This window comes from Gadus chalcogrammus, chromosome 21 (genome assembly GCF_026213295.1).
Source record: "Gadus chalcogrammus isolate NIFS_2021 chromosome 21, NIFS_Gcha_1.0, whole genome shotgun sequence".
In the NCBI taxonomy this organism is placed as follows: Eukaryota; Metazoa; Chordata; class Actinopteri; order Gadiformes; family Gadidae; genus Gadus; species Gadus chalcogrammus.
The window spans coordinates 9,008,944-9,033,791 of record NC_079432.1 but is presented as its reverse complement, the minus strand read 5'-3'; the positions used below and the strand labels follow the sequence as shown (position 1 = coordinate 9,033,791).

The window sequence follows — 24,848 nt, the reverse complement described above, 5'->3', positions numbered from 1 at the left end:
GGGACAGGAGGAATGTACAGACCAGACTGAAGGGGTTAGAGGACAGACAGGAGGAGGGACCAGACAGGAAGAGGACATACAGGAGGAGGGGCAGACGGAGAAGGGACATACATGAGACTATAAGGGTAGGAGGGGACCGACATGAGGAAGGTTAACAGAACAGGTTAAGGGACATACAGAGACGGAGGGGAGAGGGACAGACAGTAGTAAGGGTACAGGACAGGAGGAGTGACAACAAGAAGACGGGACAGGTCTCAGCAGAGTGTCAGGCATTTGCTGCGTTTGGGTTTCAGTGGATCTATGGGGTAGACGACGCTGCGGTAAAATGAAGAGGAAAAAGAAGGGGGGGATGTAAGGGAAATACATCAAAGGAGGGGAATCCCTGCCAGGAGGATCCCTGTTCAGCAACCCCCCTCGCTCTCCCACTCCCCCTCTCTCTCTCCATCCCTCCCCCATCTCTCTCCCTCCCCCTCTCCCTATATGGCTAACCTTTCACCCTTCTCCCCCGATATCTCTCAGTTTATTCCATCCCCCTCTCTCTATTTCTACCCTCTCTCCCACTCTCTGGCTCGCTCTAATATTCTCCTCTCTCTCTCTCTCTCTCTCTCTCTCTCTCTCTCTCTCTCTCTCTCTCTCCCCCTCTCTGTCTTCCCCCCGCCCCACTCTCACTCTCCATCCCCCGGTCCATCACCCGTGGTTACGTTCTCTCCTCTGCGTATCTCTCATGTCTCTCCGAGTTCTGCCCCCCCTCCCCCCTCCCCCCTCCCCCCTCTCATCCTATGGGGTTTCGCCCAGTGAGCGAGCTTCTGCTGATGCTGATGCAATCCACTGCCACTGATTCACCTCCAGCTGTGTGTGTGTGTGTGTGTGTGTGTGTGTGTGTGTGTGTGTGTGTGTTGCTGTGTGTGTTGCTGTGTGTGTTGCTGTGTGTGTTGCTGTGTGTGTGTGCTTGCATGTGCATACAATGTTCTGTATGCATGTGGCTTTGGGTGCAGGTGCAGTGTGTGTGTTTTTGTGTGTATGTGTGGTCAGGTGACTGTATGTTTTCGCTAAGGCTTGTTTTTCTGTGTGTGCGAGTGTATGTGTTTATCATCCCGCGCAAGGGGGTGTGTGTTTTCTGTGTGCAGTGAGCAGTGTAGCCGAATGCATGCATGTGTGTGTGTATAGCACTGTCGAATGCATGCACATGCACGTGCACACCAGCGGGCACGGTCGTGTCCCCCTCTGCCGCCTCGTGTAACACGGTGCACAGAAGGATGTACACCGCACTCCCAAAAGCCCTCCCCACGGTGCTGCTAACGGTCCCAGTGCTGCAGGTGAGCCCGTTGGGGCAGCTATAGTCACAGGGCCTATGGCCCAGCCAGGCGAGACCCCCACCGTTCAGCCAGGCATAAAACCTACGATGACGCAGCAAGTCACAGGCAGCGGCTGGGTGTGGACCCTTTGACGCAGCTAGGCACGGGGCCCGACGGCGCAGCGAAGCGTAGGCTCCACGACGCAGCAAGACTAAAAAAGCCCCACGGCGCAGCCAGACATAGGCCCCATGACGCAGGTAGGCATAGGCCACCCACAGGGAGGTCTTCCCCACGGTGCAGCAACAGTACCAGGTGACAGCAGCGTACAGTGTGCTCCCTTACCTTCCCCTACACACACACACACACACACACACACACACACACACACACACACACACACACACACACACACACACACACACACACACACACACACACACACACACACACACACACATTGACACAGTGACACTGACACACACACACACACACACACCGGGGGCATGTTGTTGACACGCTGGCATCACAGAGGGCTGAGTGATGGGTTGAACTCGCGGCGAGCCGGGCCCGGAGCCGGCGTGTTATTAAAGGGCTGTTTGTATTGCCTGCTGGTTCTTTCATTAGCCCCAGTCTTATATCATCGCCTGGTGAATATTGCATGAGGTTCCGTGAGGCCTCCGTTGTCGTGACGCCCGCCGTAATATTTTCTCAACAATCAAAGATGGATGAGCCTATTCTTCTAGGTAAATCGAGGAGGGGGGGGGGGGGGGGGAAGGATGGGAGGTGGGTGGGTGAGAGAGGGAGGGAGGAGAGGTGGTGGCGGCGACAGTGTCACGATAGACCATAAAGAAGGGAGGGAGGGAGGGAGGGAGGGAGGGAAGGAGGAAGGGAGGGAGCGGGAAGTAAAAATAAATAAAACGGCCTAATAAAACGCGGAAGAGTGATGGCAGACTATAAAAATGAAAATGCACAGTAAGACAAACGGAGGTGGGGGAGGAGGGGGGAGGCTGGTGATGGGGAGGACGATGAATAGAAAGTGAAAATGACACAGAGAGAGGAGGGAGAGAGGAGAGACAAAATGAAAAGAGAGATAGTTGGAGGAAGAAGAACGAACACAATGTGAGAGGTATTGGAGAACGAGATGGGGAAAGGTGATTCGTGTGTGAGAGAGCGAGAGGGGCGAGGGAGTGAGTGAGCAACAGATTAAGTAAAAGAGAGAGCGAAAGAGAGTGAGTCAGGGAGGGACGGGGAGAGAGAGATAGAAAGAGAGAATTAGTGATAGACGGGGAGAGAGCGAGAGTCACGATAGTCAGGACGAGAGAGAGAGAGAGAGATATAGATTGAGAGAGAGATATAGATTGAGAGTGAGCGAGCGGCCTATGCTTCTTGCAGTAATTGAAAAGGCGCAGCTCTGATTGAGAGACGGAGGGAGAGAGGCGGGGGCGTTAGGATAAGACGGGGGAAACGGATCGGAAGGTGAGGATTGTGGGTGGGCGGGTGGGTGTGTGGGGGGGGGGGGGGTACTCGCTGCAATGCAGAGGGATCTTGGAGAGAGAGAGAGGCATAGGGCCCCCTATGCCTCTCTCTCTCCAGCCTAGAGTTATCATTAACGCAGAGTGCGGGGACGGAGGTATCCTCTCTGCGGGCCCGTGATTGGCTAAGAGTTGACAGGGAAGGATGAACCAAAGAATGACAGGAGGGGGGGAAAACGGGGTGAGAGATGGAAGAATGGAAGAACGATTGAACAATAGAGAGGGAAAAGAATGAACAGAAGAGAGGGAGCCTGAAATAGAGGAGGCAGAAAAAACATTATTATGGTAAAATCCATAAATCCTAATTAGAGAAGGTGTCTTCTGCCTCGGTAGCATGAATAATACAAGTAGATAACGACACGAGAAGTAGTGTGTGTGTGTGTGTGTGTGTGTGTGTGTGTGCATGCGTGTACGTGTGTGCTTGCTTGATTGTGCGTGTGTGCTCTTTAGTGTGTGTGTGTGGAGAGGTGGGGAAAGGAAAAGAGCTGGGAAGGAATGGGAAGATTGTGTGAATAATAATAAAGAACAGTAGGATGGCTGGGTTTCCCTTCAGGTGACGCGAGCGAGGATATCACAAGTTATTAAACAGGGCACCTGGAGACTGGCGAAGTGTGTGTGTGTGTTTGTGTACGCCTGTGCCTTTGTATGTGTGTGTGTGTGTGTGTGCGCGTGCTCACCCGTGTACAGTATTTGTTGGGTTTCTGTACTGTCACGGTGATTCCAGGGACGTGTAGAGGGTGTGTCACATCAGAACAGCTGGAGACAGTAGGATGAGAGAACCTTACGCTCCTTTGGTGTTGTGTTTCTGTTCTCTGAAGAGAGAGAGATGCTACCAGAGGAACTAGAATGGAATAATAACGGAACAAATAAGACATTGAGAATGTCGGTAGTGGTTTAGTTTTTCATGAAATGTGAAATTATTCAGGCTTGTATTCTATTGGTTGTATGTTGTGGGTCTGTGTGTGTGTGTGTGTGTGTGTGTGTGTGTGTGTGTGTGTGTGTGTTTGTGTTGGGACATAAAGTCGACCCTGTATGTCGGGTCTAGTGCAAGTCACGTCTACTTAAGTTGGTACTACTTGAGTCTAGTTCTACTTAAGTTAGTACTACTTGAGGCTAGTCTACACAGGTCTAGTCTACTTAAGTAGATCTTACCAAAGTCTAGACTACTCTTAGTCAGGTGTAATGTTAGTCTAGTCTATCGGTCGCCTACACAAACACACTCTGACGTGGCAGACTAATGCGATGACCCATTCGGGGGGAACACATATTCCCCCCCCCCCCCCCCCCCCACCCCACCCCACCCATGCACACACACACACACACACACACACACACACACACACACACACACACACACACACACACACACACACACACACACACACACACACACACACACACACACACACACACATGCATGTACACATGCACAAGCACTACTGGCACGCGCAGCAACCCACAGCCAAGCCACACACATTTGATACTGTATGTGATACAGTATTATATTTACTGTTGTCATTGTCTGATAGACCACAACAAAGGATTCAATGACACCTAATCAGCTCAACACACACACACGTACACGTACACGTACACACACACACACACACACACACACACACACACACACACACACACACACACACACACACACACACACACACACACACACACAGTGTCCAGCCTGTCATATCTCAGCCGTCTCATCAGTGCAGTGTGTGTGTGCCGGCGTCTCTTTTCCAGAGGGCCGGTGATATCTAATCGTGGCCCCCCTTCTCCCCTTACCACCTCTGCACTGTACTGCTTCATTTACACGTGAAATATTGATGTTCTTAATTTAACCCGTGGGGAGCTCGTGTGTCTCTGTTCCCTCGCCCGAGAGTGGAGGGGGAGGAGGAGGAGAGAAAGAGACATACAGAGAGAGACATACAGAGAGAGAGAGAGAGAGAGCGAAAGAGAGAGAGAGAGAGAGAGAGAGACATACAGATACAGAGAAAGAGAGAGAGAGCCATACAGCGAGAGAGAGAGAGAGAGAGACATACAGATACAGCGAAAAAGAGAGAGAGAGACAGATAGAGAGACATACAGATACAGAGAAAGAGAGAGAGAGCCATGCAGCGAGAGAGAGAGAGAGAGAGAGAGAGAGAGAGAGAGAGAGAGAGAGAGAGATCTCCTGCAGGCATTGATTGCCCCGGCTTGTACGTGAATTTGTTTTTTAGCCACGCCCTCCTGGTGGAGCTTCTGTCGAGAGAGTAGCTGCTGATGTGCGAGGTTGGTGTGGTTCCATTGGCTGGATTGTGGTAATGGTAGTGTGTCTGTATACGTGTGTAGTATTATCTATTTTCCATCTTACAACCCTGTAGCCTGTACTTTGCAATACGGTCATTCTGTATTCCACTCCCATTTTAGAGCCCTAAAAGATGTACCATGCAGATTATTTATGCTTTGTTTTGTCGTTAAACGGCTCCTCCATTAGGCCCGAACCACCACTCATCGTAGGAGACACCCTCCCGCCGCTGATGGTCGTTTCTCAATGAGATGTTGCATTTCCACAACAAGTTTATTTGAATGCAAACTAATTTCTCATCAAGATAGAAAGAGTGATCGATGGAAACCAAATTCTCCTCCTACACGTCTATAAGAACATGAGAACTGTTTCTTTAATTTCCTCCAGTGGGGATTAAAGTATAAAAATGGCCACTAATCAGTTTGTGTTGTCCTAAAGGTTAACTCTTAGGGTTCAGACCGACTAATGTGCGGAATTCGGGAAACATGTTTATTTTGGCTCGTGTCCAAAATGCGGTCAAACCGCTGACCATATATGGTCAAACAATGCGGCCGTCAACATGGCTTTTATTGGATTCAAGGTAGTATTGTGCCGAGATGCCTGGCTGGGTCCCTACCCTCTCTCTTTCTTCTTCGGCAGGAGCATTGAGCAGTTGTCTCTCTCTACAAAGCGAGCGCCTGTAGTGGCCTGGTTTGCCTTACTAGGACAAGCCGGCACGGAGTCGGTGGCAGCAGGAGGGTTTATTCAGACTCCCACTTGCCTTTCCGTTCTTCTCCCCTCTCCCCCCCCATCCTCCTCCTCCTCCTCCCCAAACACCCCGGTTACGGCAGGCTCCTGTTGCCTGGCAACCGAACAGGTCTTGAGGGAGTGAGAGAGGCGTCATAGATAGTGCATGTGTAACATCCACGGTGGACGAGCAAGGCACCGTGTTGGTTAGGCCTACAACCCCACCCCCCCCCCCCTCTCCCTTACACACTCACCGCGATATAAAGAAGTGTTGGCTTATTTATGTAACAGGACTAGAGTATAAACCTTCAAGCTAGCTCCACGAGCGCTGTAAAAAACCAGCCAGACACAGTACAGTGAATCACACTGTACACAACCATGGGCTACAAATTGGTTTATTCTACCGATTGATCTTCGATAAGCCAATAACCACACGATAACCCATCGATCAATAACCACACGATAACCCGTCGATCAATAACCACACGGATGAGGAGACGGCGTAAAGTTCATGATCTTTTTTTATTTGAAAAAAAAAAATTAAAATAAAATAAAGACTAGCATGTACAACTTGGAATGAATGTAAACTGAACCCAGAGGAGCCCAGGGCGGGAGGGCGGGGCACGGTCGGCGGCAGCGTCGCTCAAGGCCCAACGCGCCGAGGGGCGCGCAGCCCACCACGCCGGACCCCCCCGCCGAGTGACAGACTGACACGCACGCGCACGCCGCCGCACTCCGGTCTGAGTCGAGAATCAAGAGAGAGGAAGAGAAAAAAAAGAAAACGAAATAAAACGTAAAAGGCCAGTGATTCGCTCACGCCAGGGCAGAGGACAGACGCTCCGTCTCGGCAAAACAAAAAGAATCCAAAACAAAAACAAAAACAAAGTTTTCACCTGTAAGACTTAATAGTGCCCGACCGTATTCTGTAGTATTTTTCGTTTTAAATGAGGGCAGGAGACACAGCTAGATCGATGGCCGTCCAAATAACAGAAACCAAAACAAATAAACATGCCAAACATTTGAAGAAAAAAAAAGGGTTGTTTTTTTCTTTTTTTTTCTCTTTTTATCTAGCATACAATTAAGTCCCATTGTAATGTTTTCAACTTGAATAAGAACCTGGTATATTCGCTCAATTTAACAGTACAGAGTTCCTCTCCAAGTATAAAATGAAAAAACAAACAGAACTGTACCAAACCAACAATAGGACAGCTTATAGTGAAATCAGCACGGCTCTGTTCAACCGGGGGTAAGGGCGGAGGAAGAGGAGGAGGAAGAGAAGGAGGGGGGTGGGGAGGGAAAGGCTTTAGCGTTCCGGTCTCAAGCTGCATGCATGAAGAACAGAAAACTGATGAAGAGGAGATGGCCTGCCCGCTGGGTCATGGACCAGGGGCCGGGGAAACTGCTCGGGAGTTAGCCAGCTGCTGCAGCTTGGGAGTTGGGAGGGGTTGGCTGTTACTGGTGTTGCGTTGTCTTAAGTACTGATGTTAAACGGATTTCAGAAGGGAGGAGGAGGGACGAAGAGAGGGATGGGCGGGAACAGGACCACTAACCATCGTTTTCATGCAGATCATTTTTTGTGTCTTTTTTTTATATATATTTTTTCCTGTGTGGACAGAAGAATATTTTATTTCAACATTCAATTATTTTCTATACAGAAACAGTATGAATAAATGAACATATTTTTTTTTCCCAAGAGGTAAGTAAAACATTTTTGAATTTTTTTTTTCTTCTAAGAGGGGGGAGGGCGGGGCGGGCGAGCTTCACTTTGCGGTCATCATCTGTACAAACTCTGCAGAGAGAGAGAGAGGAGAGAGAGAGAGAGGAGAGAGGAGAGAGAGAGGAGGAGACGAGAGAGAGAGAGAGGAGAGACGGAGAGAGATGAGAGAGAGAGAGAGAGAGAGAGAGAGAGAGAGAGAGAGGAGAGAGAGAGAGAGAGAGAGAGAGAGAGAGAGAGAGAGAGAGAGAGAGAGAGAGAGAGAGAGAGAGAGAGAGAGACATGCAGATACAGAGAGAGAGAGAGATACAGATACAGAGAGAGAGAGAGATACAGATACAGAGAGAGAGAGAGATACAGATACAGAGAGAGAGAGAGATACAGATAACGGATAGAGAAAAAGATAACAGAGAGAGAAAGGAGGAACAGAAGAACAACAGGGTTAGCGCTCAACCTTTGGGAAGAGCATCCACATACTAGACCTGTCGGAAGGCTTTGTCATAATGTTTTTAATCAACTCAGACAGGTCCTAATTAGTGTCCCTTTTCCAAACTGCCTCGATGTTCATTCCATTAAATCCCCCTTTGATTAAAAAGCGGCTGTGTTGTGGTTACAGCAAAAGACGATGGGCCACACGCGCGCGTGCCCACACACACACCCGTCAAAAACACTCTGAACAATACCCCCGCACGCACACCGCTTTAATTATATATTTCCGTTGATGAGACAAAAGATGATACAAGAGTGCTGAAATAGGAACCTTTTCAGTTAAGCCCCTGAGCACAAGGTGTGTGTGTGTGTGTGTGTGTTTTGTGTGTGTGTGTGTGTGTGTGTGTGTTTTTGCGTTTCCTGCACGCGTTTACTGCGTGTCTATACGTTCTGCTGGCCCATTCATTTGACTAAAGGCAAGGGGATATAAATGGGGGTGAAGGGTATGTGGGTGACATTTCAGACGGATGATATGCTTCCACATGTTATCATAGCGGTGGAGCCTCCATCTACGGCGCTAGCCGCACAGAGGCCAGGGTTCAATTCCCTCCGGGGAGCTCATATACCCCACATATGGATGCATGCTGTCCTTGTATGTCTCTTTGGATTAAAAAGCGACTGCTGAATGATTAACTATCTGTCAAAGCCTTTGGTTTCATTCCAATATCGCCGTAGCTTATCAGATCCAGCTAAACACACAGAGCACATTTGAAATTGTCCACCTGGAAATAAATCAAACTTAGAAAGGTCAAATCCATGAAAAAGAGACTAATGTAATGATCCCATTCCATGTTTGAGAAAGCCTGTGTGTGCATCCCTACAGGCTGGTATTGAATTCAAATATACACACCATTACAATGCCATTGGGGGGAGACCAGTATCCACAGCCTCTTATAATACTGTGAATGCATACATTCAGGGCATGGGTGTCTCCAGTGGGAGTGGAACCCCCAACCCTGGCATTGATGACACCTTGCTCTAACAGTGGAGTTCCACGGCTTGTTGTATTAAGCTAAGCCTGCTCAGGTTCCTTACCTTCATAGTTGACCTGTCCGTCTCCGTCAATGTCTGCTTCTCTGATCATCTCGTCCACCTCCTCATCCGTCAGCTTCTCTCCCAGGTTTGTCATGACGTGGCGGAGCTCTGCAGCACTGATGTAGCCGTTTCCGTCCTGGCAACACGACACGACAGACGTTAGAGCTCCAAGATGGCCACCGACGATAAATATCACGGTTTAAAGTTGAAAGCCACGCAACAAATATCACAGTTTAACGTTGAGGACCACGATAAATATCACGGTTTAACGTTAACCACCGCACGATAACTATATCAGTTTAACGTTAACCCCGCCAGAGATAACCACCGCAATAGTTATTCATTATTACTTTTCATGAGCGGCTGCTGGCATTCGTTTTACAATCTTTCATCTCGCCAGTTGATGGCTCAACCTGTTTTACGTTTTCTGAGAGCTAGACCCATAATTGATTGAACAAAAGAATGCTAAGTACAGGTTAGCCAGCCGTAGTCCCCAGGGGTTTTCCATGCGCTGGCAGTGACCTTGTTGGGGCAAGCCTCCATGTAATTACCTTGTCGAATACCCGGAAAGCCTCGCGGATCTCCTCCTCACTGTCTGTGTCCTTCATTTTTCTGGCCATCATGGTCAAAAACTCGGGGAAGTCGATGGTTCCGTTACCTAGCCAACGGCGAAACAAAATAAATAAAATAACACACAACCCATCAATTTCCTCTGTGTTAATTACGTCACGTAACACAGCACTGGTCACAAAGCATTTAGCTGATGAGAATTGAGCATTTGTCCTTGTGCTAGTTTTTACACTAAATTTAGCAACAGATTATATGTTAAGTACGGGAAATGGCTCGTAGTTTTAAACAAAGTGACAAAACAAAGTGACACAGCGGTATTGGTCCCTACAGTTGTCAACTGTGCAGCTAAGACAGGTGCTGTCAAGACAGCTAAAACAGCTGTCTGATTTACAAGGGTACGCGTTGCTAACATTGCTTGCACTGTTTAGCAGTGCTACGGCTTTGCAGTTAACACTGCTAACACAGCAATTCCCAGGACACATATACACAAATATACAGCTGGCAATGCTAATACAGCAAATGCGAGCTAGCACAGCTAACATCGCGATGTCTTCAGCGCACTTTAAAAGGCTAACACTGCCCTATGACTGAGAGCGTCAACGCACCAATGTCATAAGCGCCGCTAACACAGCCCTAGTGAAGCGGTTGCGTGAGAGGCGTTTGCGTGTCTCTCTCGCTTCTCTCTGGCTTCAGGGCAGCCCAGGGACCTGGCTATGGACGGTATATACATGGTATATATACTGAGCAGCAGGCCAGCATGGAAGACTCAGGGTCAACCATCCATAATACATGGGAGATACAGCTCGAACCTCTTCTACTAAGACTCATGAATCACAGGCTCATCTCTGCCCCTCCTCCTCCTCCTCCTTCCAGTGCTATAAATGATGCCATGGAGGAGGACGAGGCCAGTGAAGAAGATGAAGACAGAGGGTGAAAGGAACATGCGAAAAGTTGAAGATGAGGTGTATATGTGCGGTTCTGCAAGAGTGTGGGGAAGTTACTGTGTAATGTTTGCTGATATTGTCAAAATCCATAAAGAATGGGACTAAATTCTTTGAAATTGATATTCGTTATTCGATTCCCTTTGAATCTGAAATATGCCACCACTATTATTCAGCATTTTTTCAGTTCATCCTTGATTACTATCTTTCTTTTTTTGTCTGTCGAGAAAATGCCCACTCCGTCCAATACTCCTATGTATTAATGTTCGTCCTTCATCGGACTTTACAATCTAGTCCCATGTTAACTTCTCCTGTCAAGCCCGGGAGACGCATTCCACTCCCATCGAACAGCCAAAAATCCCCCTCCAACGCCCACCTGCCACCTCAACCGTCTCCAATACGGTCTTCACTCCACCCCTACCTCCACCTTTCTCTCCCTCCCATCCATCGATCAAGGCCATCTCCACCTCGTGATGATGCTCTATCCCCTTTCCCTGTGTTGCATGTGTGGGTGGGTGGGTGGGTTGGTGAGTGGGTGGGTGTGTTGGTGAGTGGGTGGGTGTGTTGGTGAGTGGGTGGGTGTGTTGGTGAGTGGGTGGGTGTGTTGGTGAGTGGGTGGGTGTGTTGGTGAGTGGGTGGGTGGGTGTGCCGGCTGCAGGTAAAAGGCACCGCGTGGGTGTAGGCAGGGGGTGTCAGTGGTGATGCTGGTGTAGGTTTTGTATCGGTTGACCCCAGTAGGGTGCTGTTATGGCTGCTGCAGACGCACTGGGAGGCGCGTGGGCACCGATCGATATCCCTGTTGCCTTGTTTTGGAAGGAGCGGATTAACTAGGGGGGGGGGGGATCAGACGCTCCAGACAGGGAAAAGGATCTAATGTTGTCAGTGGCTAAGCAACAGCGCCCATGGGACCAGAGAGGGAGGGAGTGGTGGGTGGACGGGAGTGGGCGGGGCTAGGCGACAGCGCCCATGGGACCAGAGAGGGAGGGAGTGGTGGGTGGACGGGAGTGGGCGGGGCTAGGCGACAGCGCCCATGGGACCAGAGAGGGAGGGAGTGGTGGGTGGACGGGAGTGGGCGGGGCTAGGCGACAGCGCCCATGGGACCAGAGAGGGAGGGAGTGGTGGGTGGACGGGAGTGGGCGGGGCTAGGCGATATTGCGAGTGGGAGGAATTGCGTTGATGAAGGGATTAATTACCGCTGCATGGAAACATTACGGAGGATGGGCATTCTGTGTGTATGCTCGCGCACGTGTGCGTTTGTGTGGGTTTGTGCGTGCGTGTGTGTTTGTGTGTGTGTGTGTGCGGCGGTGGTGTTGAGTTAGTGCTGTGGGATTGAAGGGGAGGTCAGTGACATTCAACAGGATTATCTTTTTTTGCGTCGGGGGCTAAAAGAGGAGCAGGGCAGTGGGGCGTGGCTAGGGGACACTGGGTTGGGATTAACCCGCGGCAGATTGTGCCTGGATCAGCCTGAGAGAATCCGTAGAGAGGGAGGCAGCAAGGGAGTGAGGGAGCGAGAGAAAGAAAAAAAGCGATAGAACGAGAAAAGGCAAGAGAAAAGAATGAGGGAAATAACGAGCAAGAGTTCAAGCAAGAGCGAGAGCGAGAGAGAAAAGAGAGACCGCTAAATATAAGAGAAAGAAGAGAGGAATAGCCATCTGAGAGCACGAGAGAGCCCGAGAGAATGAGAGGGGGAGAGAAAGAGAGCGAGAGCTAGAGGTACAAAGAAAGGAGATAATCAGACAGAGAGAGAGGGTGTAAATGAGCATCGTGGGGAGAATGGTGAGGGGGTTGGTGTGTCCGGGCCCACTAACAGACCAGTGGTAATGTGAAGGGGCAGATGGGGGTCTCAGGCTCCTGCCTGGCCGTCCACGGACCTGCCCCCTGACTAGAGGAGACAGCCAGCAGCAGCCAGCTCACACATGCTGCCGCTGGAGCTCCACTCCCAAAGACACATACAGAGAGGGGCTGTCTGTGTGTGTGTGTGTATTTAAGGGAGATGGAGGGGGTCGTGTGTGTGTGTGTGTGTTTGTAGGGGGATGGACGAGAGTCTAAATGTGTTGGGGGATGGAATCAGAGCATCGTTATCATTGGAGGAAACAATGATAATGGAAGCCATGGAAGTCGCTACCCCCTGGAGGGTATCCGCCGCTCCGCTCTGATTGGCTGCTTTTGGGTGAGCAGTGTAGGGAAGGAGAGGAGGGGGCAGTGAAACAGAGGAAGACCACAGGGGGAGGTAGGGAGGAAGGTGAGGGGAGAGGGAATCAAAGAGAGGGGAAAGAGAAAAAGGAAAAAGACAGAGGGGGAGAGAGAGAGGGGGACAGAGAGAGGGGGCGAGAAAGAGAAGGGGGGGAGAGAGAGAGAGAGGGGTAGGTCTGTTGCATGGAAAGCCTTGAGAGCTCAGTGGAGTGAAGAGGAGGTGGGAGGGGAGGATAAAATGGAGGTAGGAAATGAGGAAAGGAAGGGGGACGGAGATAAAGAGAGCGGTGAGCGATGAGGAGGATGAAGAGAGGCTGCAAACGAGAGAACGAGTGGGTGGGCGCGCGAGAAAAGAGAGGGAGGGTGGTAGAGTGAGGTTTGCTGCAAGTGGGAGCGGTGGAAAGGATACGCCGAAAGATGTGCAATGAGTGGGAGACCAGAAGGAGAAGGAGAGAGAGAGAGAGAGGTCTGCTGCTAATTACAGAGATAGAGAGGGAGATAGAGAGAGGTGTGCTGCTAATGGGAGACCGGAGAGAGAGAGAGGCAGAGAGAGATAGAGAGAGATGTGCTGCTAGTGGGAGAATAGGGAGAGGGAGAGAGAGGTGTGCTGCTAGTGGGAGAATAGGGAGAGGGAGAGAGAGAGGGAGGTGTGCTGCTAATAGCAGACCAGAGGGAGAGAGAGAGAGAGAGATAGCTGAGATGAGCGGCTACTAGGACACCAGAGAGAGATGTTGTACATTAGAGAAACACTAGAGAAGCCAGCCACACTACGCAGTGTGTGGTCGTCCCCGCTGCAGGAAATGCAACTTCTGCATTTCTTGAGTGCGAATAGTAGGATTGTATAACAGCCATGGGCCGATGCCAGCCCTGGCTGTACCTTTCTGACAAACGACATTGATCCTGTGACTCCACAGTTATTACGGTAACATGTATTATTCTAATATAACAGATAGGATGTGTTTGTTAATTCATATTTTTTTACACTATACTGTGACATAGAATCGGCCGCATGGGGGCCCCCAATTATATCTGAGATGTATTTTTCTCTGTCCCATTCCTTTGACTGTACTACTACGAATTCAAATCTACAAAATCACAGATTCAAAGAGATTTTGAGAGATTCCCTCAATTCAATAGGAAGACTGGACATTTCTCTGTTCTGTTCGAGTCCTTTATGTGGATGCACTTTTCCCTACGATCAAAGTTTTACCAGCTATCACAACCCCTTTGTTTCTGTCGGCCTGTCTTAGCCCTGCCACCCACAGGTCTCGTTCACTCTGTTCCACAAGGCTCCTTGTTTGGTTAATGAAGCCGGTTTTCGATTGGTCGGACCAGCACGCTGAAACTACCAATGAGTGAACTGGTGAACGTGAAGAGGGCAGAGAGAGACCTTATGTAACCACTTTTATTTTCCATCACTGGCTTCATTGCCGTCTGACCTAGATAGCATCAGCCAGGGAGGCAGAGGCAGAGCGAGGATGTATTAGCAGTAATGTGTGCATGTGTGTGCGTGTGCGGATTTGATTGGAGGTCCTTGAACTTATTTGGCGTGTGTTTGGGGTCTAGAGCGGCGAGGGCAGGTTACGGGTGAAATCGGGGCAGGCGGAGCCCATTGTTTGTCATAATTGTGATAATCGATTGCGGTAGGCTCGATATCAGCTGATCCATGCCGCCCTATTTAGGACATCCTGTAGGATGACAGTAGCATTGTGGTGGAGCACCCCCGCCCCCTCCACCCAAGCCAACAAAACAACTCAACCAAACCCGAAGCACGTTGGGCTGCTGGGTGCAGCCAGCCAAGTCCTCTGGCCAACTCTCTAGTCATTTCCTCTATCTATACCTTTCCATCACTGTCACTCTCCGTCATCCTCGCTTTCACGAAACATACAAATGGAAGGTCAGAGAGGGGCCGCGCGGGGATGGCAGTTAATGGTGGAGTTTGTTGTCAGCGCGTCTGAATAATGGCCCTTGATAGACCTCGCGGGGCTGCAGCCAACTCTTTTGACAGCCATTGACACGCTGTCCACCACTGGCCAACGCAAGCGGTCGTACGCATTCACAGATACACACACTAGCCCTGGCACGGCGAGGCGTGATGGGTAGAGACAAAGCATGGACAGAGTGCTGACGCGGTGGGGCCTGTCATCGCGAGGAAACAGGATCTGGACAGTTGGCTCCGACAGTTGGCCTCTGACAGTTGGTGGGGAGCGCCACGCCGCGCCGCTAACACCAGAGGTGTGTTTAGTGTTTTTTTCTCGAGATGGGATCAGTGACTGCTGTTCTGTGTTACTTGCGACTCATTATGAGTTTGCGTCATGAAGATCACTTTGAGAGTGATATTTGGATAAGGTCACTATTCTTGTCAAGTAATTTGAGAAGCTCTCGTCAAAGTCCTATCGATGTCTCCAGCTATCCTACAAATAAATCAATTGATTTAATGGACTATGAAGGTACAGCACTATCTACAAACCTTTACAGAACAGTGACCACCTACTCTGGTAAGAAAATATCCATGATGCATGGGTGTTTGGGGACTGAAAAGACCTATCTTGGGCGATACTTCGGAGTAACTGGGTGGTTTGAGAGGGGGTAGAAGAGGGAGGGGTGGTGCTGGTGTAAATACTGACCATCGGCGTCCACTTCGTTGATCATGTCCTGGAGCTCCGCCTCTGTGGGGTTCTGGCCCAAAGACCTCATCACGGTACCAAGCTCTTTGGTGGTGATGGTGCCGTCGCCGTCCTTGTCGAATAAGGAGAACGCCTCCTTGAACTCTGCAGGAGTGGGGGGGGGGGGGGGGGGGGAAAGAGTCAAAACTATCATACCGTATGAGGTTTGGACTGCAATGTAACCCGATATAGGCATGGATGTATTGTTGCGGTTAGAAGGGTGCTATCGTTGATTTATGGATGTGGTGTCGAGAGTGGATGTCGCTCCGTGAATGGCCTACTTGCGTAGGTTTATAGCCGCTGCCTTTCAGAGCCGGCGTGACTAAGACTAAAGTCTATGATTTAACATCGTGGAGGGGAAATGCTTCTACCTTCTTGAAGAAATCCCAGATTACAAGATTGAAGGGAAAAAAAGGCCAATGGATTTAAACCAGAAGTGGAAGATGTGCTTTGATTCTTTTGCGGTACTGGCAGGATTTCCTTTTTTAAAGAAGGCGCTGCTTAAAGCTAGCGGCGATAAAACGTCTATGGTGGAGGAGATTGCGTGAATTAGCCTCTTAGCCTCCGTGAGAGATAATTAGCCACAGAGGAGTTTTGCTGAAGAAGAGGCAGCAGAGCAGCCTCCAGTTTGCACACAAAGCCAAAATCTTGTATCGTGTTTAAAAATAGTGTGTTGAAGGCGCTTCCGCTCATAATTGTACATCTTAGTTTTCATTTTCTGGAAAACTATTTGGTCTCACAGGTTTGGCTCCTGATTCAATTCATCATGGGGCGTTACATGACTGCACTGTATGTCCCCCCTTCGGCTGGGTGTCTTCTTAAGGTTAAGGGAGACAATAAACTACTCGGGAGAAACTTCCTCAGTTAACTTTGATTTTACTCAATACTTTATCAGCGCCAACGGAGTGAACTGAAACTGTAAAAATAACAGCTCCAGGGAGGGAACCGAATTTAATTATATTGGACAACGTGACGTCATACCTCTCTTGTTAAACATTCATAAGCATAAATAATGGATTATCCAGGAAATTGATTATTTTTTAATGGTTTTGATGATTGGATTAAGCATCTAGTAGAACTTTATTGTATTATTTTCTATTATGTGCATTGATACAAACATGGATGTTGGAAGGACGTGAGGGACTGAGTGTACGAAGGACGTGAGGGATTGAGTGTACGGGTGGGGAAAAGGCTTTATCCGGATATTGCGGTGAAAAGTCAGAACACTGTTCGTACCTGCGATCTGCTCTTCTGTTAGTTGGTCAGCCTGCAGATGGTGAAAAAAGAGGGGCAAAATGAAAGAGGGGGGAGGGGGGGAAGAGGGAGGGAAATAAAACACAAACAAGTTACTCAACAGGCAAGCATTTCAAATACCAAAGTATTTCCCGATGACGTTGTACTGAAATCCCCCGTCCCACCCACCAAAGACCTCAACACTACTCCCAGTGTGACCAACATACATATCAATGTATAGGGGCGCACGAGCTGAGAGGCTTCTTATGTAGGCCCCTATGGATAAAAATACCTGATTTATACCAACAAATAAAAAAACGTTTCTTTACTGAATGTTCCATAATGCTCCATTCCTTCTCCATTAAAAGACTCAGACTTGAATGTGAAATTTCAATTTCGCAATATAATTAAATATAGCTCTGAGCTTGCTTATGAACCAGGAGCCGTCCTGGATGTGGGCTCTTTAACGTTCTCTTCTGAAGAACCGGATCGCACCGAACCCTTAAAGCACTAGACCACCAGTTTTCCAAATCCTGTGGTGTACAATGGAGCTTTTGTTAATTGCTTTATTCCTTCAAATAGTTTCCTGGGAGCATCATCCATCCTGTGTACACGTTTTTATTTATTTTTCCAAAACCGAATTAGACATCGGGAAACGCTTATTTTCTACACTAATTCCCCTTTGTGACTGAACCACAACATGGTGGGTGGTTAGATTGGTTAATGATGATGAAAAAAAGGATCCTTCCTACTTGACTAATGACTGGAACGATTCTTCTGAGCACTTCTGAGTGATTAATAAATGACGTAACCGACTGCTAAAACTAAGAAAAATCCAGTTCTAGTATATGCCCGCTAAACCTGTGTAACTCGGGAGGGTCTAGGCGTAGGGAGGGGCTGGCAGTTAAGGAAATTCACACACTCATGGTTGAGTTTAATCGCCTGATTTGGGACAATAAACGAGGGATAAAAACAAGCTGCTGGGGTAAATCATTAGGACAGGGGTTGTTTTAGGACAGGCCCGACTGGGGTGTGTCCTGCCAGCTGGCCTAGCCCAGACAGGAGCCTGCTGGCCTGGCTGGGCTTGGTTCAGCCGGGCCCCTCCCTGCTAACAAGACCCAGCTCATGTCCCCCAGTGACTCATACAGGCTTTAAATGGCTCGGAAGCAAGTGTTCATCGCCGACTCCTCTCTTTTTTTTTGGCCAGATGGATCGAGCCGTGCGAAGGAGCCACTGATTTCAAACAATTCACCATCCCAGTGAGGTGTGAATAGCAGCCAGGTGGCGCGAATAGCACCTTCCACGCGTGAAAAACAGACGCTTATTATTATTATAATACTACGTCATTATGCTTTATTGCCCGTGGCCGTCATAAGAGTTTGGGAAGCCGTCCATAAATTTCACAACTCCAGTTCACAGAAGAGTATTTATAGCCAGATGTGTTTGAATGCTTCAACACATTCAGCATGTATGCACGCTCTTCCCCATGCACACCCACAAACACCCAGGCACACTCTCGGCTCTCATTAACAGGGTTTTCTCTCAACACCGGTACTTGCCACATATTTCCTGTTAGTCGATGCGGACAGCTCTGCCCCAAAGCAAGTCTGCCTTCCTCCTGTCGTACTGTGTTTGCTTGTTTCCCCTCCACCCCTGCACAATCTCTCTTCTGATACAGCCAGGCCATATGTGAAGTGAACAATGGCTTATTTAAATCACAAGTCAATTGTGATTGACTTGTGATTCTCTTGGAGCAGCTCTCGTCAGTCAAATTTAATCGGTTGCCTGAGGGACCGGATTGGGTTAGCGAGACATCATCCACTTCCATCTCCATGGGACACTGTTGGAGAAGGCCTTCAACCCTGGGCTTTCAAAGGAAGAGAAAAAAGGGAGAGTTTCTAGCTTGGCCGTAGTCACAGAGAGGATCAATGGACCCAGGCAGGGTGCACGGATAGACCTGCAGGAGCCCTTATACGATTAGCTGACAGGATTCAATAACCTGTTGCTTACAGCTCGGTTTCCCATCAGACATGTGTGGGTCTGGCCACCGGAAACACCTTGGCCTTAATCGTCTTATTACTCAATTGTACTTTTAGGCCCTTTTCCTGCCACATTTTCCTGTATTTTCTGACATGTAACAACTTTACTCTTGCTTGGTTCCATCTGTGCTTTCGTCTATCTAAATGGACATCTCTTTTTTCCTCTATAACTGTTCTAGCCCAGGGATGGCGGGTTCTCTGATGTTGCTGCACCAAACAGTCCACCACCGGCCCATCCCTTACTATTAGCTCTTCCCACAACTCAACCCCCACCCCCCCCACCCCTTCTACCAAGAACCCTCAACCATGGATTCCTACTTTGGCCTCCTCCTTCCCTTCCTCTTTCTCTCTCTCGCTTTCCTTCCTCCATCTGTCTCTCCGTCTTTTGTTTCCTTTGGCGCCAGGCAGGGAAGAGGAAAGTCCCTCTGATTCATGGTGCATGTGGAGTCATGGAGTAGGCCGCCGGTTGCCAACCTGTGTTCAGCCTTGACAACAGGTTGTAGAGGTGTACTGGTGGGGATAAGGGGAGGTATCCTGGCATAGCTGGTGCGAGTTGGTCAACCACTCCCAGTGTTGCCAGGGTTACCTACTCCTGCAAAGAACCCCCCCACTTCCCCAAAAAAAGAGGCTGCCAAACGAGCTGACCAGGACAGTGATGCGACCACTGTATTATTATACATTATTATTATTAACATTATAATATTTTTTATGCTAATGACTCATTTAATTATCAAATAACTAAGGTGTGTTTACTTTGTATGCATGTTCGCCGGTAAAGTTCAGTAGGAGATATAAAAAACTGTTATTGAAATGGTTACTTAGATTAAGAGATATATTTTTCAACCAAGTGAGAGATGCAAAAACAGCTGCTAACGTGGCAGAAGGGCGTGACTGCACACACACACACACACACACACACACACACACACACACACACACACACACACACACACACACACACACACACACACACACACACACACACACACACACACACACACACACACAATCAATGTGACAATGGCACAAACACCCTATTTCAATGGGGGCATTGAGCTCCTGAGTGCTGCTGCACGCCTCTTCCCTCTGAGCCTGGACAGAAGACAAAAGAAGGGGCCGTTGGGACAGCTTGTGACCGGAGGGGAGGAGGTGGAGTGTGGTGAAGGGGTGTTAAAAAAAACATCCCAACACGCCCATGCCATGGTGGTTCAGTAGCAGCAGGGGCTAGGTCAGCCGGCCTTTTGGCCTGGTGGGGTTGGAGCTATGGGTGCCTCCCCCCACTCCTCCACCAACCCCCCTCACCACCACCTCCGCACTGCGGGGGGAGCTCGCTCCTAGACACCGGGAACACGGCCGGAGTGTGTCGGCCGGCAAGCGTATATATTATTCACTGCGGTGGATCGGATGTCCTCCGAGTTACTAAACATGCATCAGTAAACAGGGGCGTAGCGGGAATAGGAGAGGGCGTCCTAGTGGCCCCACTACTCTACTCGATTCTTCCACATCGACGGAAGGGGAAGGCTGTTTCTTTCCAGTCCACTGGGCGCATTGATGCGGACAAGGGGCTTTGCGCCTGTGGATTTAACTTCTCAGAGACGCTGATAGCCGGCCGAGCCCCCTCCTTGTAACAATCCCACTTTACACTCCAATTACCAGCGGCACGTTGCAACACGAAACGCCATCGCTCCTCCATCGCCATTTATGGGATATTTGATCGTAGTTGAGGGGTGGGGGTGGGGGGGGGGGGTTGACTACGGCGTCTTGACTCCCCCGGGGCGTTACTGATCCATCAGGGGGTGATAATCAATAGTTTATGGTAAAGCCATCTGTTTTTTTCCTGATAATTTCCACTGGCTACTCTTCTCCGAACATGACGTAGCCAGTGGAAAATCTTAGTCTTCCCTCTCTTCAGATATAGAAGAAGCCCAAACGTGTGTGTGTGTGTGTGTGTGTGTGTGTGTGTGTGTGTGTGTGTGTGTGTGTGTGTGTGTGTGTGTGTGTGTGTGTGTGTGTGTGTGTGTGTGTGTGTGTGTGTGTGTGTGTGTGTGTGTGAAACATCTGTTCTTATGACTCAGGTGTGGCAATGAACATGCATCTTTTTCCCCAAAAGCCAAATTTAATTTTGGGCAATCGTTAATGAATACATTTTCTTATATGCAGGTTTTACACGGTAACAACTAATATACGAGTACACGTGCATTTTACAACATATTTGGATTCAAATATTTGCCATGGCGTTGGACCAGTCCGGAGAACCCTTACTGCTGTAGATGTGATGTCGTAGAGCACCACCAGATAGCTTTCTTGGGTAACTTGGAATCGTATAACAATTTGCATTTCATCAAAAATTTGCAAGGGCCAACCAAATCAAACAGCACTACATGAGATAACTCCCCTAAACGCCTTGCCGTAAAAGGTGGGGCATCGACGTCGTCGGATACCGTTTTGGAAAAGAGAGCCGTACAGGCCAGCTAATGTAGTGTCACATAAAAATGTGTAATTAAAATATGGGCGATTTTCGATGCGGAAGACGAACGACTGTGCAAATATTGTCATGGTACGTCTCGGCTGAACAGACGGCAAGATGGTGCAGCAAACACACAGAGGGATTCCTCCTTATAGCTGCGCATTTCCAACAAGTTAATCATTGGCGCTGCTTATCTCAGAATATGCACACACGACATAATCAAATCAGAATGCTATAAACTACGTGTAAACTATGTTTATTACACGGAGGGGATAAAAAATGTCTGCACGGGGCTTGTCCGACAGATCTGGGCTAGATTCTTAACACGGCTGCCCAGGCGAATATTAAAATGTCGTCTACTAATGCATTAGTGGCCGAGGTATGACACCGTGATATACCACGATTTCCAACCAGTTGAAATCCTATTAAACTTAGCAGGAGAATTAATTCGATCGCCCGCATGCAGCCATGAGCCAGCAACATGACCCGATATAGCCATAGAGCAGCAACAATTGCGCAGTTATAGACGAATACCGCTCCAGCATTTGTGGTAATACCGTCTCATAAACTTATTCAATTCAGACATTTTACAGTATCGTTGTTTTGGAGATTTTCTCTGTCCCATGCACGAATAAAAAATGTAATATAACATTAACGTTACGCTATTTGCGGGCGTTTCTTTCGCCTCCACCGAATATTTATGTCTCGAAGCGGGAATGTTTCTAGAAACAAGCAAAGCCACCCGAGGCCTTTCCCCCATTTCCTTGTTGTACAAGGAGTGTCATACTTAAGAGATAATGAATTGAGAATACATACCATGTCTGTTGGTGGTGAGCTTGGTGGTGTATGGTAGCAGACGAGGAGTGTGTGCTCGGTCCTTAGATGGAGTTCCAACTCGGGGAGAGGAGGAGTGTGTGTATATCAGCCGCGGACAGGACGGGGGATGGCCTTATGTATCCCTCCGCCACGCTGGCACTCATCACTCACTTCCTTATAAAACACATGCCAGGTACTCAGGAATGCCCACTTTAATTGCACTTTTGCCCCCCATGCAAAAATATGAGTTAGAGCCCTTGTTGCTGCAGATTGTATGCGCCATTATACATTGTATGCTATCATTGGCGTTGGTGGATTACTAGTCTATTTTTAGTTTGAAATGAATAAGCCAAAGTATAACCTCCAACCAGGAGTGAATAGGCCTATTAAAGGATTATGTAAATATAATTTAATATAACTTTAACTTAGGCCTAATACATAGGAATATTTTGCTAGAGCTTTTGGGTGGCTGGTGCTATTACTGTAACATGACTGTAAAATGTAATGTCTTTCAACATATCTCTTCTCTATAATTTATTTAATAACTGCATAATGATTTACTCTCTGGTGATAGCTATTTATTGACAAGCACCATAAAGGAACTAAATGAAACATACCTTAAACAATACGTAACAACTTGCATCCGATTATTTAGCTTTTCTATTACCATTAGTATACACAGAGAGCCCTACTATTTACTTTAGGGTTTAAACAATAAGGTATTGTTTAAAACAAAGTGATTTTCCCTAGAGGCTTAGGGACATAGCAGCCTCCAACTCACAGTTCAAAGGGTGTTATAATGCTAGTGGTTTTACATTACAGTCGTAGGATTTTACAGAAATGTGGTATGTTAATTCACAGCTGTGTGTGGAAATCCCCATTATGTATTAACGTATGTGTTTTTTTTACACATTGGCTTTTTTGATATTTTCACAAGAGTTTAGGTCCCCATGAACGGGGCACTAATTTCTTACAGCGGAAGGATATTTCTCGCGTAAACGTTGCCTGGTTGACACTGGAGAATCTGCTGTGCAGCTTTGTTACACCCGTTCTGATTGGTCAATGCAGACCCGCAATATCTTTCTCCATGTATTGGCCGCACTTATTGGCTACGTAAGACCTGCATTGCACCAGGCAGTGGCACTTGATGGGAATAAAATAAATATAAACACATGATACGGAATATCAAATGATTATTGAACAGCAAGTCATGACTGGTATTTGTGCAGGTATTTTTTGTTGGCCAATAGTGATGTCAAACGCTATTTTATATTGAAAAAAACGATGCAGGGCGATAGGTATAGGCTACGATGCGTAGCTTAGTGCAATTTGCTATTGGTAGATGCGCATCGCAGTCTTCCAGAAAGTCTACGCAAAATTGAAGGCGATCGCCACTTGGCGACACAGCGGGGAAGCCGTACAACCTGTTCATTTAGATCAAAGATATAGGCCTGTTCACACATAAGCGTGGAGTGGGGCAATCTCATTCGCCATTCAGAGGAACACATTGGTGTTCAATGAAGAAGGCACATCCCCTGTGTGATTTGAGAAGGCAAGACACAGTCCCGAGGTTTATTTAACAAAGGCGCCATCTACTGGGTAATATGGATAATTCACCTGCGACTTGAGAACTCAAGGCAAATCAATCGAACCATTTTGTTTTTTAGTGACCTATTAAAGGTTCCCCCCCCCCCCCCCCCAGTGATTATGGATTGTTATAATTTAAGAAAGTCACTATCTGAAATTAAGTTGTAATTTTCTTCTTGCTAGAGGATAAGAAATCTCATCCAAGCCCCTATCCTTGTGTAAATTTAAAACAGTATTGCTTGAGTTGGATCCATAACATGAAAAACGAGACTGAACCGTAAAAAAAATGTTTGCGATATAGATAAAGCTCAAGCTACATTCAATTAAAGGCCTTTGAGGTTTGTAAAAGTCTCTAGTGCTGAAAAACAGCATTTATAACGTAAGATGCACTTTTTGAATAATTGCAACTTAGGGTATTAATGCTGATTAGCCAAATACTTTTGATCACACATTTTCCAGTATCGGATATTATGCAGTACGAAAAATCATGAAAACTATGATTTACCAAGAGTTTAGGCCTATATTTCCAACTGTTAAATTTAAACATTTAAGCAATTGTCACCTTTGATTGTTTTTAATATATTGGACAGCAATCACTAAAAAACTAAAACCGTAGTGTAATGTCTTAAAAGTCATTCATTAGAATTAGAAAAATCAAAATAAAACAAGCTATTTTTTGAGGCTATGCCCTAAACCTTATATTCCATTTGACATATTGGTGTGTCTTGGAACAATTGTAACGCACAAACATTAACTCGAAGAAACATGCTATGTCTGAATGCTCAAAGGTTTAAGGCAGGATTTGTGTGATAACATGTATGCTATAACCCTAACCCTATGAACGAGTAGCCTTGGAGAACGCTCAGACAAGCTACTGATGGCCTGTGGTGTGTGTTTGCTCTCATTCAGCCACATTAAATCATACACCACTTCGCTATAACAACAAGTTTCGAGTGTTGTACTCCCATGTCCGCAACATGTTTTTCTCCCTCTTTTCCCGTTTGCGTAACTGGCTGCTGATGTGTGAGTGGTGGTTGCAGTTGGAGCGCGTGACTGATTTAATAAGGTGGTGGGGAGAGCAGAGAGGAGGGAGGATGGAATGGTGGGGGGAAAGGGGGTCTGCGGCAGGCGCATTCCCACTGAAGCCTAAATGGGGGGGGGGGGGGGGTCCTTCTAAGTGGCTGGAAGCCTGCAGCATTGGGGCTGCTTTCTGCTGAGCACCCAGTTACACATGGCTCCACATCAAATGGAATTAAAT

The 24,848-nt window shown here is 47.9% G+C and overlaps 2 protein-coding genes across 3 annotated transcripts in view; one reads left to right on the top strand and one right to left on the bottom strand.

Annotated features, from left to right (window-relative positions):
• brms1lb (BRMS1 like transcriptional repressor b) overlaps positions 1-24,848 on the top strand; it is a 60,359-nt gene that overhangs the window by 18,524 nt on the left and 16,987 nt on the right. The window lies entirely within an intron of this gene.
• On the bottom strand, positions 6,349-22,110 carry calm1b (calmodulin 1b). The gene is made up of 6 exons (XM_056582037.1): positions 22,004-22,110; positions 16,685-16,715; positions 15,410-15,553; positions 9,630-9,736; positions 9,079-9,214; positions 6,349-7,629 (listed from the first exon to the last, which is right to left on the bottom strand). The coding sequence occupies exons 1-6, from the start codon at positions 22,004-22,006 to the stop codon at positions 7,601-7,603; spliced, it is 450 nt and encodes a 149-aa protein (XP_056438012.1). The 5' UTR covers positions 22,007-22,110; the 3' UTR covers positions 6,349-7,600.